Here is a 25,752-nt window from a genome sequence, read left to right on the forward strand (position 1 = left end):
TGGTGGGAAAGTCAGGAAGAAAGCTAGTAAGTAGCTGGAGATCTGGGAAGGTAGCTCAGGAGACCAGTGAAGACTGGAGGTAATGATTTTATGAGTTATCCCCACAGTGGTATAATACTTAAAGAATGATCACGGCAGCATTAACCACACAGCCAAGAGGTAGAAACAGCCTAAATGTCCACTGATGGCTAAAGGAATAAAGTAATCATGGACAGGCATACAGTGGAACATTATTTAGCCTTAAGAAGAGGGAAATCATGTAGTCATACACTACAATGTGGATGAAACTTGAGGACATCATGCTGGGTGAAATAAACCAGTCACAGAAGGGCTATGTGACTCCGCTTCTATGAGGGAGTGAAGTAGCCAAACTCATAGATGCAGAAAGTCAAATGCTGGTGCCAGGGACTGAGGGAGGGGGAAAGGGAAGTTAGTGTTTAATGGGGACAGATTTTCAATCATACAAATGAAGAAGTCTAGAGATGTGCTGTACAATCTAATAATTATTATTAATAACAATACTGTACACTTAAAAGTTTGTTATGAGGGACTTCCCTGATGGTCCAGTGGCTAAGACTGTGCTCCCAAGGCAGGGGGCCCAGGTTCCAACCCTGGTCAGGGAACTAGATCCTATCCCACAACAAAGGGTTCACATGCTGCAACTCAAGATCCTACACGCCACAATGAAGATCAAAATTCTTATGCGTGGCAATTAAAGACTTGGTACAGTCAAAAAAAAGAAATGATTTTAAAAAGTTTGTTAAGAGGGTAGATTTCATGTTAGATTTTTTTTGCCAGAATAAAAAAAAAAAAAAAGAACTTACAGAAATCATTTTAAAAAATGAAATAGCCAAAGTAGATAAGATACGTATTTTCTCTGGAGAAGTGAGAAAACATAGAAGCTTAAGAAGAGATTCAGTTTCAGGACAGCATTAGAAAGAAATAGGGAAGGAAAGAGGCTGCAACAGAAAGAGGAGCTTGTAGGGTCTCAGAGGCCACAGGCAATAGGATTTCAAGGAGAAGGCTGTGCATTGCAGAAGAACAGACACCAGAAGTCTTAAGACCCAAGTTGGATTTCTAGCTCTTTCATTTAGATGAATCTCATTTCTTCTCTGAGCCCCAATTTTCTTGTAGTCATATACTACTTTATCTCTCTGTATAAATGGAAACAAGAATGCCTATCCATACGAAAGCATTTTGAACATTGGGCGAACAGATACAAATGTAGCTTGTGAAGAAATATTTTTTGTTATGGCTGTTTGCCTTCTTGGCGGCATCAGCTCTCTATTTTTCTTCTCCTTGTTTTCAGGTAGCTGTACAGTTATGTAGCATAGCCTATCAGTATTAAACTACTACTGGAAAAAAACCAATATGCCATTCTCAGAGGGGAAGGTCACCTAATATCTTTTCTTTGAAAGTTACCCCATCATTGGTTTTTCACTAGGCTCTCAAGATTGCATTTCTTTTAGCACCTCTTTTTATAACTGAGAAGAACCAAGGAAATTTCCAGTAGGAAACAAAGCCAACTGATTTAGGTCAGTTCATTTTAGACAATGAAAAACAGGAAGTTACCCTTTTAGGTCCAGAGAAGTTTTAAAAAGCTACCTGAAAACTTCATTTTTCTAAAGTGTCACCTTTCCTTGATGGCATTGTGTGTTACAGAGATTTTAGGGAAGTTAGAAAGAGCAGATTCAATTGGTATTTAATTCCCAAGCATCACCACTTTAGCTCAGATTTGAACCAGCACTAATCACTTACCCGCAAGGAAGCGGAGCTGGTTCTTCACTTTCATCATTCCATCACCAGAGCCTCCGATGCACTCATCTTCATCATCGCCACAGTCTCCACTTTCAAGCCCTTCCTCATCAAGGTTTTTATCCAGAACTCTGCCTTTGGGTACAGACATGGTCCTCAGGAGCTGAAAGAAAACAACCAGGATTGCAGCAACTTTTTATATTTCTCAGGTAGGTCTAAGACAGTGTGTTTTTAACGGGAAGCATTTTAAAATGTGAAAAAGAGCTACACAGAAAGTTTTAAAAATCATTTTCAAACTTTACATAGACATACATTGCTTATACTCTTTAGAGCTGCATACTTCTGGACCTTTCCATAGCATTTGACATGATTCTCCACTCTTCCACTCTACTTCCACCATCAGTAGCCAGAATGAGTATTGTATCAGAACTTTCCCATGTCTTCAGCCTCCGTGGGAGGAGAAGTCACTGATGAGGAACTAAGTCATGATAGGCAAAGCATATTTATAGGCTGAGAGAACACCAAGTTCAGAAAAGATGCCTGTGAAAGCCCACTAGATCTATATTTACATTCACCTAATTAAATCAGCAAATGCATCCCACCACATGAAGAAAATGGCAGTGACATTTTATACACATTTAGATGAATACTTATAATTAATTGTTTCATACTATGCCCTGACCACTTGAAAAACTTTAAAAAATATCTCCATCTTCTACAGTTTCCATAAGATGCTTTGAGATTCATTCTGCTTTATTGTAGATCATATACCTAATAAGAGGCATGCCTGTTTTGCTCTGCAGTATCTGGCCTTTCAGTCACACAGTCGATGCCTTTTTAATTTTAGGGTGACTTCCACTCCCAAAAGTCTCACCACAGACTCAGAAGCCCAGCTCACAGCATGAGTGGTCTTCTGAGGGCAATTTTACTTTTCCTCACCCTCTCTCTCCAAGGCTGTATTCCAATACCCTCTGTTCCTACTGTAGCTTCTGCCCCACCATCCATGTTTAGTCCTAAATATCAATCCACCTCCTATTTTTAAATAGTGGACAACAAAAGATGTGGATATGCAGAAAGTGAGACTTTCGCAACTGCAGAACAAGTATCCAAGAAAAGAAATGCTGCATATTTACACAGGCACATTTTGGTTTCCGTGGCTTTCACTGTCTGTGTTCACTGTCCCTGCAAAATATACTTTTCTGCTCTCCACCTGTGATTTAGCTGTTACGCCATGATCTACTTGGAACAAGCTATATACCATAGAGAAATGTGACTCTGCAGGTTTGTTTCCCTTTCTAAGCAAAGAAAGAAAAATCCACAATAAAAAGCTGGCTCTTTCCTGGGCAACAGCCTCTAATGGTATCAGTGAAGCCAACCCCTCTATCATCTACTCCAGCACCATCTCCACCATCAAACTCTAAACACATTTCCTTCTCTACCCTTTCCCCCATCCTACACATCTAAACGTATAATACAGACACAAAGGCTGGGATAAGCCAGACCAGCAGTTCTCTAACATTTAGATTTCAGGACCCCTTTATACTCTTATTGGGAATATCATGGAACTTTTGATTATACAGTTGTATCTATCAACATTACCATCTCAGAAATTACAACTGAGAAATTAAAAGGAATATTTAAAAACATAACAAATAAAAATCCCATAACATGTTAACATAAATAGCATTTTTAATGAAAAAGAAATATATTTTCCCCTGACATAAACCCATTAGAAGGAAGGCTGGCATAGTTTGACATTTTTGCAAGTATCTTTAATATCTAGCTTCATATGATACCTGGATTAACGTATCTACTTCTCCCTTCAATCTGTTGTTATATGTTGTTTCAGTTGAAACATTTGCAGAAAATCCAGCCTCTCACAGGTATGTAATGGGAAAAGACAGAAGTATTTTATTAAGAGTAGCCTTTTCAGATAATTCTGGATATTTTTCATTGAAACTACATAAAAACTCAACAAGTGAAAAAGCTTACTTGCAATGTTGAATATGAAACCATATAAGTAAACTTTCCATGTTATGTTACATTAAAATCCATTAGTATGTTTTGAATTTTGAATGGGCCTTTTACCCATTTTGTCTCATCATGCACAGATCATCTGGAAAATATTGGTTCACTGAGCTCTGCAGGTCTCCCAAATGTTGACACCTTTCATTATATGATATTTTAAAAATCACATTCATTAACATCACCTCCAATCTCATTTAAAAAGTCTCTGAAGCATTGGGAAGCTCTCAGGGTCATGGTGGTAGATACAAGTTTTCCAAAATTTTAATTTACTCTTTAAAGTTTGAATTTTATCCTTGGCAACAAACACTGTCAGTATTTCCTTTAACTGTCAGGCTCTCTTTGTTCCTTTCAAATAAAATGTCTAACAAATACTCAAGCCTGCATAACCATAGTTTGTCAGTCAGTAAAACAGGCTAATTTAGCTCATGGCTTAAATAATCTCACAAATGCTTTTCCTTCAGACACATATCAACTGAGTTTGTAGCATAAGTACCTTACACGTAAGTCAAATGTCATAACACAGAATGTATTTTTTAAAGTACACTCAATTGTTAAGGTTTAATATATTAATCATTTGTACTGCTTTAGCAATGATATTCTTAAGTGGAGTGCCTTTTATTTTCCTGCAAGTGTAATGATTTCGAGTACAATTTGGTGTCACTGCCTTGATTCATACTGCGGTACTGACAGTTGTTCTCACTATTGCTTCTGTACCATCAGTGCAAATATCAGCACAGTGAAAAGGCAAATAACATTTAGTATTGTTGTGCAAGTCATTTTGACTGTGTGGGTCCTTGGGTTTCATGGACTACCAGGGTTCATTAACTATTTAACTACTACTACCTAGACGATGTCATTTCAGTTTGACCAAACCACCCTAATTTCTTCCATTACCATTATGAAATGTACGGGAAAACTGCTTTTGACATACACGTTTTAAGGCCAATTTTGAAAAATACATCTTTCATGTATGTCACAGATTACCTGAATTAGAACTGTTCACATAAGGGGAATCTGTGGTTAGATACAGCCTTGTGGACTTGCTATTTCTCAAGCACATCTCACATCTGTGCCTTTTATTAATCCCTTCAGCAAACATTAATTGAGCACCTAATGTGAGTTGTTTTCATTTCCGTCGATTGAAAGCACTCCATCCTTTCAAGCCAAGTTCAAATGTCACTTCCTTAATAAAGCCTTCTTGGCCACCACAGATGCTCATTATAATTCTCCCTTTCCCTCTTCCAGCACTGCTCCCTGTATCTGTACCTCCCAAACAGCACTTTATGAATGCAACCTGGTATTATTTATTGTACATGTGGCTTCACTCCACCAGCAGACAGTGAATGCCTTATTTATCTTTGAACCCCATACCATTGAAGGCAGTGTCTGGCACATAGTTGTCGTTGAGTCACTAAGTTGTAGCCAACTCTTTTGTGACCCCATGGACTGTAGCTTTCCAGGCTTCTCTGTCCATGGGATTCTCCAGGCAAGAATACTGGAATGGGTTGCCATTTCCTCCTCCAGGGGATTTTCCTGACCCAGGGATCGAACCCTCATCTTCTGCATTGGCAGGCGGGCTCTTTACCACTGAGCTACCAGGGAAGCCCCTGGCACATGATAGGCACTCAATAGCACTGAACTGAAGCAAAAGGAAGTGGCATGGCATATTTAATTCTCTAAGAGCTACTTCCACAACCTCATAAAAAAAGAGAAAGCCAAAGCACAGATGAATTATAGAAAAACTTGTAAATGAATAGCTAAAGGCTTTTGGATGACCCTGGCTGAGATCTGTAGCTAATCTTTGAGAGGCTGTTTTCCAACCTCGTGTACAATGCCTCCAGTATTCTCTGGTATTTCAGTTTTTTTTTTTTAAAGTGCAATTAAAAAAAAAACTTTAAAACTTTGCCAGTGAAATTACTTCTTTAGTTCTTAAATTACTCCCACTTGGGTGACAACTTCAGCATTGAAGAAGGGTTATAGCACACTTTCCAACCATATTACATACACGTTGCTGATGAGCCTAACCCTCACACATTAACAAAACCAATCCAAACCTAGAAAGCTAATGTTAATGCAAAAGTCTTAAAAGACTCTGAAGCGCCAGAGTGTTGAAAGAAGGGTAATGTGTCAGAGATGAGGAGCTGCCAGTGAGGACTGTGGATTTAGTACAGCCTGGAATTTGGCATAGAAATCAAATCAGCTAATTACAATTCACAATATTGACCTTTTTGTTCCCTCTGTCACTCTTTACAATGTCTTCCAGACTGAATGCTCACTTTATGAAAGGAAAGTTATGAGGACCTTGTACAGTTAACTTTAGGTGCCTAATGCTTTTGATTAACTGTTTGCCATTTTCAAAGGACAATATCCTATTAGCTTTTTAAAAGCCAGGGCTCAGAATAATGATTAGTAATGTAAACGATCTTATTAAAACACTGGTCTGATGATTTTGCTCCACGACCCCACTGAAACATTCGCGAAACCTGACATTTCTGCCTTGCATCATTTGGCCGGCCCTAGCGAGAAGTACACGAGACCTTTCCACTGCGCAGCTTTTTCCATTTTCTACCCTCCTTGCTACTCTGTTGACTCACATGAAACTTTCACAGTTGCTTAAATATACAATCAGTTTTTATTTTATGATGTCATATTTTCATTATGTAAGTATTAAAATAGAAAGATGAAAGAAAGGGATATAAGGGAGAAATTCCAATTTCCAAACTTTAAGAACCAGTGTTTGGTTTTCGAGGGTAGGGTTTGTTTCTAATGGCTGTATTTTTACACAGTTGAACTTGCATTTTAGAATTTAGAGTGACTCGGGTTAGAATCCTGGCTTTCCCCCTTATTAACTTCTTTTCTTCCACTACTAACTTTGCTGCTTAATCTCCCTAAACCACAATGTCCTCATCTGTAAAATGAGGGAAATGCCTGTCTTCTAGATTTGTTGTAATGAATAAATGTGATCAATGTAATACTTCAAATGTGTTTAAAACACCTACACAGTGCCCTCCAGGGATCTACCAAAATCTACCTAACCATTTTCCTAATTTTGAAAATATTACATTACTTCTAGATCTTTTGCGCCTATAAATAAAGATGGATCATCAGGAGTATTCAATAGTTCTTTCCATATTTTGGATTATTTCCTTAGTTTCCCATTAGTAGGATTACTGGGTCAAATGGTGTGTACATTTTTATGTACCATAGAGTGAGTCTTCAATTTCCATCTGAATCACCTAGGATGTTTGTTAAAAACTCCAGCTTCCAGGCCCCACCCACAGAGCTTTTAATTGAATAGGTCTGGGGTGGAGCACAGCCCCATCCTGCCCTGTCCCCACCTTCCTGTGAGTGAACCACAGACCACACTTTAAGAAGGGCTACTCTAGTGATAGATAGACTGCCTGATGAACTATGGAAGGAGGTTTGTGACATTGTACAGGAGACAGGGATCAAGACCATCCCCATGGAAAAGAAATGCAAAAAAGCAAAATGGCTGTCTGGGGAGGCCTTACAAATAGCTGTGAAAAGAAGAGAAGTGAAAGGCAAAGGAGAAAAGGAAAGATATAAGCATCTGAATGCAGAGTTCCAAAGAATAGCAAGAAGAGACAAGAAAGTCTTCTTCAGCGATCAATGCAAAGAAATAGAGGAAAACAACAGAATGGGAAAGACTAGAGATCTCTTCAAGAAAATCAGAGATACCAAGGGAACATTTCATGCAAAGATGGGCTCTATAAAGCACAGAAATGGTATGGACCTAAGAGAAGCAGAAGATATTAAGAAGAGGTGGCAAGAATACACAGAAGAACAGTACAAAAAAGATCTTCACAACCAAGATAATCACGATGGTGTGATCACTGACCTAGAGCCAGACATCCTGGAATGTGAAGTCAAGTGGGACTTAGAAAGCATCACTATGAACAAAGCTAGTGGAGGTGATGGATTTCCAGTTGAGCTATTTCAAATCCTGAAAGATGATGCTGTGAAAGTGCTGCACTCAATATGTCAGCAAATTTGGAAAACTTGGCAGTGGCCACAGGACTGGAAAAGGTCAGTTTTCATTCGAATCCCAAAGAAAGGCAATGCCAAAGAATGCTCAAACTACTGCACAATTGCACTCATCTCATACGCTAGTAAAGTAATGCTCAAAATTCTCCAAGCCAGGCTTCAGCAATACGTGAACCGTGAACTTCCTGATGTTCAGGCTGGTTTTAGAAAAGGCAGAGGAACCACAGATCAAATTGCCAACATCCGCTGGACCATGGAAAAAGCAGGAGAGTTCCAGAAAAACATCTATTTCTGGTTTACTGACTATACCAAAGCCTTTGACTGTGTGGATCACAATAAACTGTGGAAAATTCTGAAAGAGATGGGAATACCAGACCACCTGACCTGCCTACTGAGAAACCTATATGCAGGTCAGGAAGCAACAGTTAGAACTGGACATGGAACAACAGACTGGTTCCAAATAGGAAAAGGAGTATGTCAAGGCTGTATATTGTCACCCTGCTTATTTAACTTACATGCAGAGTACATCATGAGAAACACTGGGCTGGAGGAAGCACAACCTGGAATCAAGATTGCCAGGAGAAATATCAATAACCTCAGATATGCAGATGATACCACCCTTATGGCAGGAAGTGAAGAGGAACTAAAGAGCCTCTTGATGAAAGTGAAAGAGGAGAGTGAAAAAGTTGGCTTAAAGCTCAACATTCAGAAAACGAAGATCATGGCATCCGGTCCCACCACTTCATGGGAAATAGATGGGGAAACAGTGGAAACAGTGTCAGACTTTATTTTTCTGGGCTCCAAAATCACTGGAGATGGTAATTGCAGCCATGAAATTAAAAGATGCTTACTCCTTGGAAGGAAAGTTATGACCAACCTAGATAGTATATTGAAAAGCAAAGACATTACTTTGCCAACAAAGGTCCGTCTAGTCAAGGCTATGGTTTTTCCAATAGTCATGTATGGATGTGAAGAAAGCTGGGTGCCGAAGAATTGATGCTTTTGAACTGTGGTGTTGGAGAAGACTCTTGAGAGTCCCTTGGACTGGCAAGGAGATCCAACCAGTCCATTCTGAAGAAGATAAGCCCTGGGATTTCTTTGGAAGGAATGATGTTAAAGCTGAAACTCCAGTACTTTGGCCACCTCATGCGAATAGTTGACTCATTGGAAAAGACTCTGATGCTGGGAGGGATTGGGGGCAGGAGGAGAAGGGGACGACAGAGGATGAGATGGCTGGATGACATCACCAACTCGATGGACGTGAGTCTGAGTGAACTCCGGGAGTTGGTGATGGACAGGGAGGCCTGGCGTGCTGCGATTCACGGGGTCGCAAAGAGTTGGACACGACTGAGATGAACTAAACTGACTCTAGTGTTACTCCACCTCCCAGAAACCCAGTGAAACCATCTTTGGACAAGAGTCACCTCAGCTCCACAGGTGTCTGAATCCTTAATGCATGTTCTTCAAACCATTTTATTAAAAATCTGATGATTTCCTTTTTACTTAGGTATGGACACCATGACCTTTTGTCTTTGTAGTTAATGAAAATACTCTTGTGTAAAGTGAGTGACTTCAGGATTACAAAGGGAAATATTTAAGTTTCCTTGGAACAGGTATTCAGGGTTGTGTGATAAAAGGAAACAAGCCTCGAATAATTACTTAAGAAAATTAGAACCAAAGGATAAGAGCAAAAAAGGCTTTCTAGAGTACAGCAATTTCATGTTCTTAAAACCATAACCAAGATAACGAAAGAACACTGCAGCATGGGACAGTGTGATTTGGCCAAAGCTCTTTTCATGCTTGGTTGACAGGAGAACAAAGATCAAACGACGTACTTGTTGTTCTTAGCGGGATCAAATATGCTGAAATTAGAACAGAGGGGAAAAAAAAAAAAAAAGAACAGAGAGAGCAGCAATTCTCGATCTGCCTATATGGTATAAGTAATGTGCCTCTTGGAATTATCTTGATTGTAAAGATATGGACTTTATCAGCCACACACTTTGCTAGGACTTAACATATGTTCTTTCATGTAATCCTCAAATCCACACTATCAATTTGTATAAACAAGGAAGACTGCCATCCCCATTTCCCATGTCAAGGGAGGCTGGGAGAGGAGATAAGACTAGACCAAGCACTAAGTAAGTGATAGAGTCCTCATTAAAAATAGAGTCTTCTTCCAAGTCCTCAGGTCTTCAAAAAAAAACAAAACAAAAAAACCCCACAAAACCTATGCTCTCTTAGGTAAAGACATCAACTAATGGGGCCTTCATTCACATTTTTTGTCATCTTGACTTCTTTACCTAAGATAATTTCCAGTTCAATCTCATTTTCTCAGACACCATCCATGAACTATACCTTGATGGGAAAGCCTTCTGTTATTGGCTGGGAAAGCCGGTTGGGGGGACAGGGGCGGAGGGGGGAGATAATGACACCGGATGCCTCCTGCTTTTTTCCCAGCCTCGCATCTCCTGTGTCTTAAAGAACCAAACCATCGTATCATAAACACGTTTGTTTTGAAAAGCTTCAGACAGCTGGTTAGAATAGAATGAAGAATTCCATCACTGCTGCTACATGGCTAAGAGTTTTCTTGACTTCAAGCACTTTAGCATTTTAAAAATAAAGGATAAATAACAAAATATGGGGCTTGGTACATATTTTGAGGATTTAGCTAGGTTTGTCTCTTTTGGCCACTCACATACCTCTCTCTAGGCATTTTTCAAAATATCTGGAATCCAGGTTACCTTTTAAAGCTATTGAGCTGGGCTTACAAAACTGATTTTGAACTATTTGGGTGCTCAGCATTATACAACTTGCAAGGAATGCTTTGGGGGCTCGGCTTTCCATGTCCACAGCGATGTAAATACATGCTTGACTGTTTGTATTTGAGTAGCATAAGCTAATGGGAAACAAATGTAGTGGCTCCAATGAATCCCAGCTTTGGAGGAATGCCATTATTATTTATACGTTGTGCACATCCACGAGACCTAGGGCACGTGACCTCTGCTTTGCGTGCACAGTTTCTTTGAACTAATGCACCAAACCACAGCCACAACTAATTGGAAACAATTGCAACTCCACACGTTTGAGGAGAAGCCAGAACCAAAGTGCATAGGGCTAGAATGAATGGCTATATAGGCACTTCACACATTGGAGAGGCAATAAAGTATAGCCCTTAAGAGTGTGAGCTCTGGAATCTGACCAGCATGGATTTGAATCTCTACTCAGCATACTTACTATCTGTGTTACTTTGGGCAAGTCACTCAACCTCTTCGAGTTTCAGTTTCCATGCCCATAAAAGAGAGGACAATGCTATTTATTAACTTCACAGGATTGTTGAAGATGTAAATTCAATAGTACCTTTCACCTTTCATAGTCCCATGTATCTTCTTTCATAGAACTTTCCACAGTTTGTAATTATATAGTCCCCTGTTGCACCCCCACTAACAGAAGAAATAACCGTCTGTTTCGATTACCAGTGTGTAGGGCAGTGTTTGGTACAAAGTAAACGTTTACTAAATAGTCATTAAATGGATGAATGACTAAATAGAAGAATGGGTATAAAGTGCTTAGCACATTGCCTGGCGAGGCTCAAACGTGTTAACTCTGTTGCTGAGGTTGATGGTGATGGTCGTAAAGATGCAGAAAGGGAGGAAGAGGAGAAGCAGTAGCAGGCACAGGAGCCACCATGAAGAGCTTATTACAAATGCTTTGTGAAGCAAAACAAGTAACACTCCATGGCCAAATACTGAGGCACCAGGAGAGAGGGTGGGTGAAATGTTTTTAAGAGGCTGGGGAAAGCCTTCTGGATGCTCCCAGGAAGATAAGGGTCTGTACACTAGGGATGCACGCAGAGAGAGAAATGTGCAGTAACAGATAGCAGTGGGGCCTGTCAGAGGCTCTATACACTCCTGCCTGGGAATTGCTTCCACTTCTGCCTCTTACCCACAGCACATGCTTTCTCTACCACTTCTAGCTTCCCTGATTCTTACTTGATGTTTGCTAATGTAGAGTGGAAACGTGTGAAAATAAGTCCTCCCAATTCAGTAAGTACCTGGATAGTAAAACAAGCCAGGATGTAAGAGAAGCGAACTTGGGATGAAATTACAATTATTCCCATGGGGCTCCCTCCCAGTGGTAGAAAAGGTTCTCTGCAGTTTTAGGAAGCTGTCCACTGCCTTAAAATAAAAATATCTACAATAATATTACTAATAGCTTAGAACTGTAGTTTTATACTTTTCTAAGAGGAGGCAAAGCACGGTGGTTAAAAAGCTCACTCTAGACAAAGAAAACTTGTATTCAAATCTAGACTTTATCATTTACTAGCTTTGTTACTATAAGCAAGTTATTCTTTTACCTCTCTGAGTCTTATATTTCTTATCTATAAAATGTGTTTCATAATACCTATTCCTATCTCCCACATTGCATTATCATGGGGATAAAATGAGGTAATCCATGTAAAGCACTAATCTTAGTATCTGGCACATAGTAAGTAGTTACACAATAGTGTATTAAATTTTATATTAAAATAATACATTTATAAGATCTGAATCTCTGAAGAGGATGAATTCTGAACTTTTGGTTCCAGTTAACATTCAGCTATGGCCTGGCTAAGACTTGTTCTGTGGGACATGTGTTGTTTAGTTGCTCAGTCATGTCCGACTCTTTGCAATCCTATGGACTGTAGCCCACCAGGCTCCCCTGTCCATGGGATTGTCTAGGCAAGAATACTGGAATGGGTTGCCAATCCCTTCTCCAGGGGATCTTCCCAACCCAGGGATCGAAGCCATGTCTACTGCATTGGCAGGCAGATTCTTTACTACTGGGAAGCCTATAAGCTCTCAATAAATCTTAGTTATTGTGTCATTACTATCAGCATTTCATTATTTTTATAATTAAAGGTATTTCTATTTTCTCAGTGGATCCATCTTGCACCCCTGTAAGGCAGCAGGGCAAGTATTATTAGGTTCATTTTTATAAATAAAGAACTTGGAGCTGAGGGAGATATGAGGCAATGTACTCATTTTTACCTTGAAAAAGTTCAAGTGTAGGTACTTTAAAGTGGTTAGGATTTGGAACGGGGCCAGGGAGGAAGGCTTTTGTATTCCAGCATTAAATTGGAAAGGGTATGGCCCTGGGACGAGCACCGTTCCTGACACATAACAGGTGCTTAGGAAATGCTTGGTGATCGAAAGAATAAATGAACCAAAGGGCTAACAAAATAAACAAGCAATTTATTCACCGAATTTTGGTTCTCTCAATCTCCCTCTCTTCAACCCTGGTCTGATAAGCCATTGCTATTGCTTTTGTATGGTTTTAGCTGATTCCTGCCAGGGAGCCCTGGATATATTGAGGCTAGACAGATGTACAGATACACGGAGTGACTGACTGCCAGCAGGTCCTTTACTCCCCGTGGCTGAGGGAGCCCCTTCCTCTGATAAAGTGGGATAAATTGAAAGAGGAAGGCAGGAAATTAATCTTTTTAAGCAAATGAACCAACTAATTCAAAGGATGTAGCCAAAACCAACCAAAGCACTAAGGGGCTGAACATGGTTGCTTCAGGCCACCTGGTGAGCCTCTGCCAATCCCCAGGTGAGTCTTGTTTCTAGATTACTTGGTCTAATGGGGGTCAGTTCCGTGCTCTGTAATGACCTCCTTTAGTGTCTCTAGCATTACTAGAATGAATCTCATTTTAGGGGTTCAAAAGCCCCACAAACACAGTTCTGGTTCTAAGGCTGGAGTCAAGGCTGGCCTAGCCTCCAGGAGCCGGCCAGATTGGGCTGATTTGCCAGTGTGGCCACAAAATGCAAATACAGCAGGGTAACCTTTCAGGCCGCCAAGTCCAGTTTTCCTCGGAAGGCATTCAACCCTGGCCACCACCATTGTTGAAGATGAGTGACCTTTTTATCCCCATGTCAGTTTTAAATTGTGAAAAGTCTCGGGGATGAAACGTATCTTCTTTTCTGGAAGGAAAACTTACTTTGAAGACATCTGTAAAACCCCATAGCTCTACTTGGTTTCCAAAGGAATCACCTTGTTAGACGTGGGAGGGCCACTGACGGAGGGTAAAGGCCCCAGGGTGAGGGTATATTAGGATATCACATTTCCTCGGGGAACTGAGGTTACACAGACATGATCTGCACATTTACTGTTGTCCTAGTGTATAAGTGGGACTCATTCCAAATAGATATTTTGTGGTTATACTTTTGGGAAATGAGAATTCTTGCCTCTAAAAATAACCTCTGTGAATGAACCACAGCAACTATGTCATCAAGCACAGGGCTTTAAGAGTCAACCTCAATGGCCGGAGTAAAGGGTTCACTATCTTTCAGAAGGAGGCCCACCAAGGGTTAGTGAGATGCCTCTAGTTTTCCTGCGAGAGCTTCCTGCCTTTAAAGTGAGGTCTAGATCAGGGTTGATAAATAGGTTTTCATTGAAAACTGTTTTCCTTCTCTGGTGTACTCTTAGAAAAATATGAACTTCAAATATGCTTCAGATAATTAAGGTTGTACTGTATTATTCTGAAGTGTAATAAATGGCCTGGTGCCTCTGGTACAAGTAAATTAGCTGGGACTTGATGAAAAACTAGATTCTGAGTTTCTAGTTATTCTTTCCTTGGAAATCAGAGCACTTTAAACCCTTCCCTTTCCAAGTTTTAGGCTGTAGATTCCTAAAAGGGAAGGAGGCTCCCATAGGAAACAGAAAACATGAGTAAAATTATTTTAATAATCACATCTAATCACATACTTTTAAAGGTTGAAATAGATGAATCAAAAGATTTAAAGGTTGAAATAGATGAATCAAAAGATTTAAAGGTTGAAATAGATGAATCAAAAGAATGGTGCTCTTCAACAATGTTCACAGCAGCATTATTCACAATAGCCAAGACATGGAAACAACCTAAATGCCCACTGACAAATGAATGGATAAAGAAGATGTGGTAATACACATACATACATATACATATACATACATCCAAAGGCATATTAGTCATAAAAAGAATGAAATAACACAAAATGCACCGACATAGATGAATCTATAGATAACCATATTAAGTGAAGTAACCCAAAGACAAATGTCATATGGTATCATTTATATGTGGAATGTAAACTAGGATACAAATGAACTTATTTACAAAATACAAATACTTTAGAAATTGCACCTGCAGAAGTTTCTGCTGGGTTGATTGTATATACTTATGAAATAACTGCTACTTAGCATTTGGCTAAACTATCCTTCACACTCACCTTTCATCCCCTAAATAAAATACTCACTCACTTAGTATATGGAAATACTTGCCACTTGGTAGCATATCTTAGATTAATTTCACTTCTCTGAAGTAAATAAGCAGAGTTGGAGTCTAGTACAGATATAATCATTTTCATCCCCATCTGCGTTTCTCTAATCATTGCTTCTTATTCTTAAATTCCAAACCTCATCAAGCATTTCTCCTATTGGCTCTGCCTAGGAATCCATTTCTCATACAGGCCCCTTGTTTTTCCCAAAAAGCTCATTACGATTTAACCACAAGGTCTGGGAAGAGCACCATGTAGCCAAGTCCAGCTAATTTGTATTCAGTGTTGGGCAGAGCTTGATTCTGTGCTATTTTGGTGGTGTATATGTCCTAGGGATTATGATAAATTATTTTCCTTGTTGGCTCTTTGGTGGATGGGGTATGTACATTTTGCTTGCTACTAGAACTGAAGAGCTTGGCTGGCTATCTTACCTGAGTTCCTTCTCTATTTCACACAACTATTTGGTGGTGATGGTAGTGACAGAGTAGCAGGAATAGGAGAATGTAAGTGTGGGAGGGGAAAAGGACAGTTTATGACAGGCTGCAGCCAACACATATTTATAATTTTACCTTTATTTGTTTCTTTTCATTGAGCTCAGTAAGTAAGAATGGCTTTATCAGTTCTAACATGGACTTCTCCACCATCTTCTGAGACTCTTTTTAGTCATATTAACATTTTGTTAAATAAACACTTGTTTCCCTACCCCACAATGTTTAACCTCTTTGGATATAGTGGGTAATATGCACACATTCTGAACATCTTGTTTATTCAACACATTTCTGGATACAGCCATGGTCATTTTCATCTTTGAAGAAATTAGCTCATATGCCCATGCAACAGGTAAGGAGATGGTTGAGAAGCAGAGAACTTACCTCTCAGAGAATGGCATCCAATGTAAGAAATGCAGATATTAGGTGTATTGAGCACCCTAAAGTAGTCAGCATTATATTCAACCTGTTACTAAGGGAATCAGGTCATAGACCTAGAATGGTAAGTGAGTTCGAAAGGACCTGAGAGATCATATGGTCCAATCCCATTTTACAGATGAGCACAGCAAGCCCACACAGACAATTGTTAGTAGAGCTTTTCAGCACACCAGTGCTGCCTAATCCTTGGGGATACCACGGGAGAATCAGTTGACAGCAGGTAGGAGAGAGGCTCGGAGAAGGCAATGGCAACCCACTCCAGTACTCTTGCCTGGAAAATCCCATGGACAGAGGAGCCTGGTAGGCTGCAGTCCATGGGGTTGCTAGGAATTGGATATGACTGAGCAACTTCACTTTCACTTTTCACTTTTCACTTTCATGCACTGGAGAAGGAAATGGCAACCCACTCCAGTATTCTTGCCTGGAGAATCCCAGGGATGCGGGAGCCTGGTGGGCTGCCATCTGTGGGGTCGCATAGAGTTGGACACGACTGAAGCGACTTAGCAGCAGCAGGAGAGAGGCAAAGGGACTTGCAAAATGACTTTAAAAACAGGGGCTTCCCTTCTGGCTCAGCTGGTAAAGAATCCACCTGCAATGTGGGAGACCTTGGTTCAATCCCTGTGTTGGGAAGATCCCCTGGAGAAGGGAAAGGGTACCCACTCCAGTATTCTGGCCTAGAGAATTCCATGGATTTTATAGTTCATGGGGTCACACAAAAAAATAAAAAATAAAAACAGGAAGGAGGGAGATGAGGTTCTTTCTCCTGGATCATTAGTAGTAGTCAAAGCACAGGCTATGAAGAGGACAGCGTGGCTCCTGAGAACTTGGTAGCCAATTTCCAGGTTGGCATGGGTAAGGGGTAATAACAGAACATGAAGCCTGCCCTCAAGAAGTATATAGTCCAAAAGCAGTTCTTCTCTAGAAGGTGTAAAAAGCAGTGGAATAACACCTTCCAAAGTCCTCATCTTATCCATTTCTGATTAGGTGGATAAATTCACCTGCCAAAGTATTGGTACTTCTTTATTTTCTCCCATTCATCTCTTCCTGTCTATTCCCAAATAATTCTGGTTGAAAACATCTTAGAGAGGCTTAATCATACTGAAATCCTTGCATTTGCATTCAATTACACATAATTCCATTTTGTTTCTTACTCTCATTACATTTAAGCATTTTGCTAAAATAAGTGGTAAATTCCTAAGTTATGGTAGCTTTCAACTAAATTGAAATTTCAAATATGTTGCTGTCCCAAAGATTAGGTTTGGTAGGCTGGTTATAATCTTTATATCTTTAAATAATAATTATGTTTGGGGACTACCATGATATTTCAGATGGTCGACATCTTGTGTTTTAATGGTTCCAGAAAGAGACAGGAATATGTAGTGTAACCGTCAGTGATGTTATATGTAGTGATTCTACAAGTTTGAACTAAATTCCAGCATCATTATTTGTCAGTTAACAGTGCAGAAACTTTCTGCTATAAATACATCACCTACAGCATCAGAGACAAAGTGTTCAGCAAATTTACACACTGAGGTACTCACACTTATGCAGATACCTTAATTCATGGAAAACAAGTGCATAACTGCCTTAATTAGTACAGGTTTTACAGGAAGCTGCTGTTACTGCTAAACAAATTCTTCTCCTTTCCCAAACATGACCCTAGTCCAGGCCACCTCCAACTTGACTTCTATTTCTTATTCTATTTACACAAGCCAGAAAAAAATATTTTCTATCAGCTCAGCTGGGAAAATAGATCCTTCACTTTTGTCTATACTACCTCCCTTTTAGAGGAGCAAATCATTCCCTATATTTCTTTGTGAAGTTCCACTTTCTAGCTCTATGTTAAATAATTATCCAAACCTACTATTTCTAACAGTTCTATTTAAAATCAAAGACAAAGGGAGAATTATGAAAGCAGTGAGAGAAGCAACTCATCATGTACAAGTAATAATCAATAGGATTAACAACCAATTTCTCATAAAAAACCAAGAAGCCAAAGACAGTGGAATAAGAGATTCAAAACACTGAAAAAAAATTTTAAAAACTCTGTCAATCAAGAATTCTATGGGCTTCCCTGATGGCTCCATGGTAAAGAAGCCACCTGCCAATGTAGGAGCTGTAGGAGACTGTGGGCTCAATCCTTGGGTCAGGAAGATCCCCTGGAGAAGGAAAATAGTAACCCACTCCAGTATTCTTGCCTGGAGAATCCCATGGATGGAGAAGCCTGGGGGGCTACAGTCCATGGGGTCACAAAGACTCAGATATGACTGAGCACGCACGCAAAAATTCTATATCCAGCAAAACAGTCCTTCAAAAAACTGAAGACATTTCCAGAAAAATAGTAAAGGAATTTGTCACTATTAAACATGCCTTCAAGAAATGGTACAGGGAATCCTTTCAGCTGAAATGAAAAGATACTAGACAATATCCCCAAAGCTGTAGGAAGAAATGAAGAAAACTAGAAAAAGTAACTTCATAGATTATTATTATTCAATTTTTACTTGGTAAATATTTTTCCTATTTCTTTTATTATTTTTATTTTCAATTAATTTTTTCTTTGGCTGTACCATGTGGCATGCAATGGTACAATGGATTGAACCCACATCCCCTGTGGTGGAAGTGCAGAATCTTAACAACTGGACCACCAGGGAAGTCCCTATTTCTTTTAAAGGAAAATTGCATAAAGCAATAATTACAATTATGCATGGATGGACTTATAAAGATATAAGGTGTATGGTAATAATAGCACAGAGGAGAGAGGGAACAAAACCATAGAGTAGTAACATTAAGTTAGGATTAATCCAAACTATCAGTGTGCATGCTCAGTCTCTTAGTCATGTCTGACTCTTTGCAACCCCATGGACTGTGACCCACCAGGGTCCTCTGTCTGTGGGATTTTCCTGGCAAGAATACTTGAGTGGGTTGCCATGCCCTCCTCCAAGGGATCTTCTTGACTCAGGGACTGGTCAACTCAGGGATCAAACCCACGACTCTTGTGTCTCCTGCATTGGCAGGTGGATTCTTTACTACAAGCGCCACCTGGGAAGCCCAATTGTTATAGTTAAGATGTTAACTGTAATCCACAGGGAAACTACAAATAAAATAATTTTTAAATGTGATAAAATAGATGACAAGGGAATTAAATTACAAACTAGAAAATATTTAATGCAAAAGGCAGTTATGGAGAAATAGAGAGAAAGAGACATAAGATATGTAGAAAACAAGCAAGATGATAGATGTGAATCCTATTATATCAATATGACATTAACCGTAATTGGATTAAACTCTCCAATCTAAAGGCAGAGATCTAATTATATGCTATGCTATGCTATGCTAAGTCACTTCAGTCATGTCCGACTTTGTGCGACCCCATAGACGGCAGCCCACCAGGCTTCCCCATCCCTGGGATTCTCCAGGCAAGAACACTGGAGTGGGTTGCTATTTCCTTCTCCAATGCATGAAAGTGAAAAGAGAAAGTGAAGTCGCTCAGGCGTGTCCGACTCTTAGCGACCCCATGGACTGCAGCCTCCCAGGCTCCTCCGTCCATGGGATTTTCCAGGCAAGAGTACTGGAGTGGGGTGCCATTGTCTTCTCCGGATCTAATTATAAACTGCTTATAAGAGACACACTCCCCACTCAAATATAAAAATAGGTTGAAAGTAAAAAGATAAGAAAATATACTATGCAAAGAGTAACTTAAAAAGAGCTAGAATTGTTATATCAGATAAGATACACTTTAAGACAAAAACTGGTACTGTAGACAAAGAAGTTCATTTTTTAAAAACATTGAGGGTCAAGGCCAATCCTTTACAATTATAAATGTATATGCATCTAACAACAGAACTTGAAAAGACATGAAGTAAAAACTGACAGAATTGAAAGGAAAAGTAAGCAATTTAAAAATAATAACTAGGGGCTTCCCTGGTGGCTCCGTGGTAAAAAATCCGTCTGCCAATGCAGGAGCCACTTGTTTGATCCCTGATCTGGGAAGAACCCACATGCCATGCAGCAACTAAGCCCATGCACCATCACTGTTGAGCCAGTGCTCTAGAGCCCAGGAGTCATGACTGCTGAGCCCACGTACCCCACCACCCACGCTCCAAAACAAGAGAAGCCAGCACTTTGAGAAGACCGTGTACCGCTGTGGAGTCCCTGCTCACTGCAACTAGTGAAAAGCCTGAGCAGCAATGAGGACCTAGCATAGCCAAAAATAAATAAAATGATATTGTAAAGCAATTTCCCTGCAATTAGAAAATAAATTAAAAAAAACTGGCACACTCATAACTATAGATATTAATATCCTATTTTAAATAATGGCGAGAGCAACTAGACAGATTATCAACAGGATATAAATGACTTAAACAACATTACAAACTGGTGCTGAGGAATCTGGATATCCATATGCAAAAGAATGATTTTGATTCCTACTTCATATAAATGATTTTTGATCTCTACCTCATATACAACAATTAACTCAAAGTGACTGAAAGCCAAAATGTAAGACCTAAAATTATAAAGCCCTTAGGAGAAAATACAGGGGTAAATCTTTGTGAATTTCAGTGAGGCAAAGTGTAAGTGACAAAAGAAACAAAATCAATTGGACTTCATCAAAATGAAAAACTTTTGTGTGACAAAAAAGACTATCAAAAAAGTGAAAAGACAACTCACAGACTGAGAAAAATTCTTTGAAAACCACGTATCTGATAAGGGTCTTGTATCCAGATTATCTAATGAACTCTCATAAGTAAAAAATGAAAAGGGACCTGATTTTTAAAATCTAAAAAAGATCTGAATAAACATTTATCTAAAGATATGTAAATGGTAAATTAAAAGATATTCAACATCATGAGTCATTCAGTTCAGTTCAGTTCAGTCGCTCAGTCGTGTCCGACTCTTTGTGACCCCATGAATCACAGCACACCAGGCTTCCCTGTCCATCACCAATTCTCGGAGTTCACTCAGACTCAAGTCCATCGAGTCGGTGATGACATCCAGCCATCTCATCCTCTGTCGTCCCCTTCTCCTCCTGCCCCCAATCCCTCCCAGAATCAACATGAGTCGTTACTGACATGCAAATCAAAAACCACAATGAGTTATCACTTCACACCCACTAAGATGGCAACAATAATAATCAGAAAATAACAAGTTAGGATATAGAAAAAGGGGAATCCTCATACATTGCTTATGGGAATGTAAAATGGTACAGTCATTGTTGAAATGGTTTCACTGTTCTTCAATAAGTTAAATTGTTACATATAACTTAAAATTATATACATTATAAATATATAATTACCATATGACCCAGCAATTTCACTCCTAGGTATATACCCAAAATAACTGAAATCAAGGACTCCAGCAGATACCTGCACACAAATGTTCAAAGCAGTATTATTCACAATAGACAAAAGGTAGAAACAACCCAAATGTCCATCAGTGAATTAATGGATACATAAAATATAGTATATCCACACAATGGAATATTACTCAGCCATGAAAAAGGAATAAAGCACTAATACATACTGCAACATGGGTGAACCTTGAACACATTATGCTAAGTGAAACAAGTCAGTTAAAAGGACCATACATTATATGATGCCATTTATATAAAATGTTCAGAATAGGCAAATTCATAGGAACAGAAAGTAGATTAGTGGTTCCCACAAGTTGGGGGAGGGGGGAATGAGGAGTGACTGCTAATAATATGGGTTTTCTTTTTTGGGGTGATGAAAATGTTCTGGAATTAGATAGTGGTGATGGTTGAAAGGCAATGACAAAGAATGCTCAAACTACCACACAATTGCACTCATCTCACATGCTAGTAAAGTAATGCTCAAAATTCTCCAAGCCAGGATTCAGCAATACATGAACCGTGAACTTCCTGATGTTCAAGCTGGTTTTAGAAAAGGCAGAGGAACCACAGATCAAATTGCCAACATCTGCTGGATCATCAAAAAAGCAAGAGAGTTCCAGAAAAACATCTATTTCTGCTTTATTGACTATGCCAAAGCCTTTGACTGTGTGGATCACAATAAACTGTGGAAAATTCTGAAAGAGATGGGAATACCAGACCACCCGACCTGCCTCTTGAGAAATCTGTATGCAGGTCAGGAAGCAACAGTTAGAACTGGACATGGAACAACAGACTGGTTCCAAATAGGAAAAGGAGTATGTCAAGGCTGTATATTGTCACCCTGCTTATTTAACTTATATGCAGAGTACATCATGAGAAACGCTGGACTGGAAGAAACACAAGCTGGAATCAAGATTGCCGGGAGAAATATCAATAACCTCAGATATGCAGATGACACCACCCTTATGGCAGAAAGTGAAGAGTAACTAAAAAACCTCTTGATGAAAGTCAAAGTGGAGAGTGAAAAAGTTGGCTTAAAGCTCAACATTCAGAAAACGAAGATCATGGCATCTGGTCCCATCACTTCATGGGAAATAGATGGGGAAACAGTGGAAACAGTGTCAGACTTTATTTTTCTGGGCTCCAAAATCACTGCAGATGGTGACTGCAGCCATGAAATTAAAAGACGCTTACTCCTTGGAAGGAAAGTTATGACCAACCTAGATAGCATATTCAAAAGCAGAGACATTACTTTGCCAACAAAGGTCTGTCTGGTCAAGGCTATGGTTTTTCCTGTGGTCATGTATGGATGTGAGAGTTGGACTGTGAAGAAGGCTGAGCGCCGAAGAATTGATGCTTTTGAACTGTGGTGTTGGAGAAGACTCTTGAGAGTCCCTTGGACTGCAAGGAGATCCAACCAGTCCATTCTGAAGGAGATCAGTCCTGGGATTTCTTTGGAAGGAATGATGCTAAAGCTGAAACTCCAGTACTTTGGCCACCTCATGTGAAGAGTTGACTCATTGGAAAAGACTCTGATGCTGGGAGGGATTGGGGGCAGGAGGAGAAGGGGACGACAGAGGATGAGATGGCTGGACGGCATCACTGACTCGATGGATGTGAGTCTGGGTGAACTCCGGGAGTTGGTGATGGACAGGGAGGTCTGGAGTGCTGCGATTCATGGGGTCGCAAAGAGTCGGACACGACTGAGCGACTGAACTGAACTGAACTGATGGTTGCACAACTTGGTCAATATACTAATAACCAGTAGACCATATATTTTAATAAGATAAATTTTGTAGTATGTGTATTTTATTTCTCAATAAAAAGAGAAAAAAATGGAAACAACTAATTAGGAAAAATTTGCAACCCCAAATTTAGAAACAAACTTTCTATTGCTAGAATTGAAAAGGTCACTGAAAAATTCTACTCTGTGGACAGAGAAGCCTAGTGGGCTACAGTCCACGGGGTGACAAACAGTCAGACACGACTGAGCAACTAAGCACAGCACAGCATATCAATTATCTTATTTCACCAAAATCTCAGTGACCTCAACTTCCACAAGAATCTCTCATGAATTTGCTTTCAGTACTCATTCAGACCATGGAAAGCGAGTCATTCGAGGAGAAGGGCCATCAAGGAGAAGCAACATTGCTAGTCCTGGTATGACAAGGGCCTGTGGAATTTTAGTACATGATGAAACACTGGGAAAAAGAATTCAGTAAACAGTTGTCATTTGGCTAAATTCTTGAGGTAGAAAATGAAAATGATTCCTAAACCATGAATAATGTATTGGAAAGTTATGGTTTCCTGGGGGAGTTGAATTCACTCCTACTGTTAATAGTAATAGTGCTGTGTGAATGACTCTCTGGATCCCAAGTGGGAAACTTGGCAAATGAGATTGTTATATTTCTGAAATTTCCATCATATTTCCAGTTTCATCTTACAAGGGAAATATTATCATCTGATGCTTTTGGAACATGGCTATACTCTTTCCTTTAAACTAACAGTGCTAGCTTTCTGATAAGTACAAATTCAACAAAAGCCTACTTCTAAACCTGGTTGGATGATTCAAAGCTTTATCTGTTCCAATCCATAGGTAAAAGACACCACATGTAATATTTTGGAGCCTATTTTTACACAAACAGAAAAATGGTAAATTCTAAATACATTTCAAACATCTACGGAAAACAAGTGATTCTGTGGACAATCTCTCTATAGGGATTGCCTCCCTGGGCTCTGAGTTAACAGACTTCCCTGTGGGCTGTAGGAGTACAGCCATTCTGTACTGCTTCTTCCAAGTACTACACAGTTATGAAACTAGTAATTCTCTTTATGAAAGAGCTGCTAATTAGGCTTCTCGTTTGCACTACTGCATCTTATTGACATCTGTCAATCATACCAGGAACCTGGAGTCTAGGACAAGGGGAAGATATGGCTTAATCGGTTTGCCTTTTAGTGTTGATGGGTTAGGCATTTTAACAATAGTTAACGCCACCTTTCTTTTTGTTGTTGTTCCTATTGTTTATAACCTTTGCATCTGAGGTTGTTGTATAGATAAAGTTTAGCAATCGTAAAACAACTAGACTGAACCTATCTCAACACCTGCATTGGGGTTGTTTATGTAGTTGATGGCTTCTCCCAAGAAACTCTTGAAACCCACATGTCCCAATTCTAAATATTCTAATATACTAAGAATCCCTGAAGAGAACAATGAAATATACCACTGGTTGACATCAGACTCCCAAGTGAGTTGCTCGGTCATGTCCAACTCTTTGTGATCCCATGTAGCCCACCAGGCTCTTCTTTCCATAGAATTTTCCAGGCAAGAATACTGGAGTGGGTTGCCATTCGCTTCTCCAGGGGATCTTCCCAACCCAGGGATCGAACCTGGCTTTCCCACATTGCAGGAAGATTCTTAACCATCTGAGCTACCAAGTGTGAGTCCCATAGATTACAGAATAATGACTCCCAAGGTTGACATCTGAAGTGTCATCCTAATAACTGGTTGATTGGTGATAGCTCTTAAACTGGTTAATAGCACATGACCTTAAATACATACACACCAGTATGTTAATTAGTAAGTGAATATGAACATTACCAAAAAGTACCCCACCCCCATTTTTTACACAACATACATTTTATCTATATTATATTCTTACCAAACTTTCCTATCAAGTAAACTATTTCCTGGTTTTTATTAAGCTACATAGCCTGTGTATCATTTACAAATACAGAGTTCCTATAAAACCTGATAATTCACAATAACAATTCCCTTCAGAATCTGAATAAATCTGCTATAGGCATCCGCACAAATCAAAGCCACCAAGTAATTCCAGCGGATATATCTGACCTAATTGCTATATGTTTACACATAAAACAAAATGTCACATTATAGTTGACTGTACATTCTTACATGCTGTGAATGCTGATTTATTTCAGGTTTTAAGTTTCATGTTCAGCCTACAAATTGTATTACCTAAGAGAAATTGCATTCTGGCTTTCAAATAAAAACCCTTGCTCTTTGCCTGTCTAATAAATTATAAACAAGTTTGATCTGGAGTCATAGCTGTATTGGGTCCCTGCAGATCATCTTCTAATGGGGTAGCCCAGTGTACTGCAAAGGACAGGCAGGTCTTCTTGGCTTTGACACTGTCTGGGTCTTGGGGGAAATCTCTCCCCTTCTCTGAGCCTTGGTTTCCCCACATATATAACGAGGGGTTTGGACTGCATGAGCTCCAAGTCTTTTCTAGCTCTGACAGGCTATGATTTTTAGAGATTGTTAAGAAGAGGTAAGGACAGGAAAAGGGGAAATTATTTTCGAATGATTCTTTGTGAACTCAGGATTTTTGTGTGTGTGTGTGTGGTGATGCAAGGAAACCTGATCTAATTTTAGCTT

The 25,752-nt window shown here is 39.5% G+C and overlaps 1 protein-coding gene across 1 annotated transcript in view; it reads right to left on the bottom strand.

The window, feature by feature from the left end:
- GPC3 (glypican 3) overlaps nucleotides 1–25,752 on the bottom strand; it is a 463,318-nt gene that overhangs the window by 59,235 nt on the left and 378,331 nt on the right. The window contains exon 7 of the mRNA XM_070783773.1: nucleotides 1,759–1,918. Coding sequence (XP_070639874.1) covers nucleotides 1,759–1,918 — 160 coding nt within the window. The remainder of the gene's footprint in view (nucleotides 1–1,758; nucleotides 1,919–25,752) is intronic.

Source organism: Bos indicus, chromosome X (assembly GCF_029378745.1).
Source record: "Bos indicus isolate NIAB-ARS_2022 breed Sahiwal x Tharparkar chromosome X, NIAB-ARS_B.indTharparkar_mat_pri_1.0, whole genome shotgun sequence".
NCBI classification, from domain to species: domain Eukaryota; kingdom Metazoa; phylum Chordata; class Mammalia; order Artiodactyla; family Bovidae; genus Bos; species Bos indicus.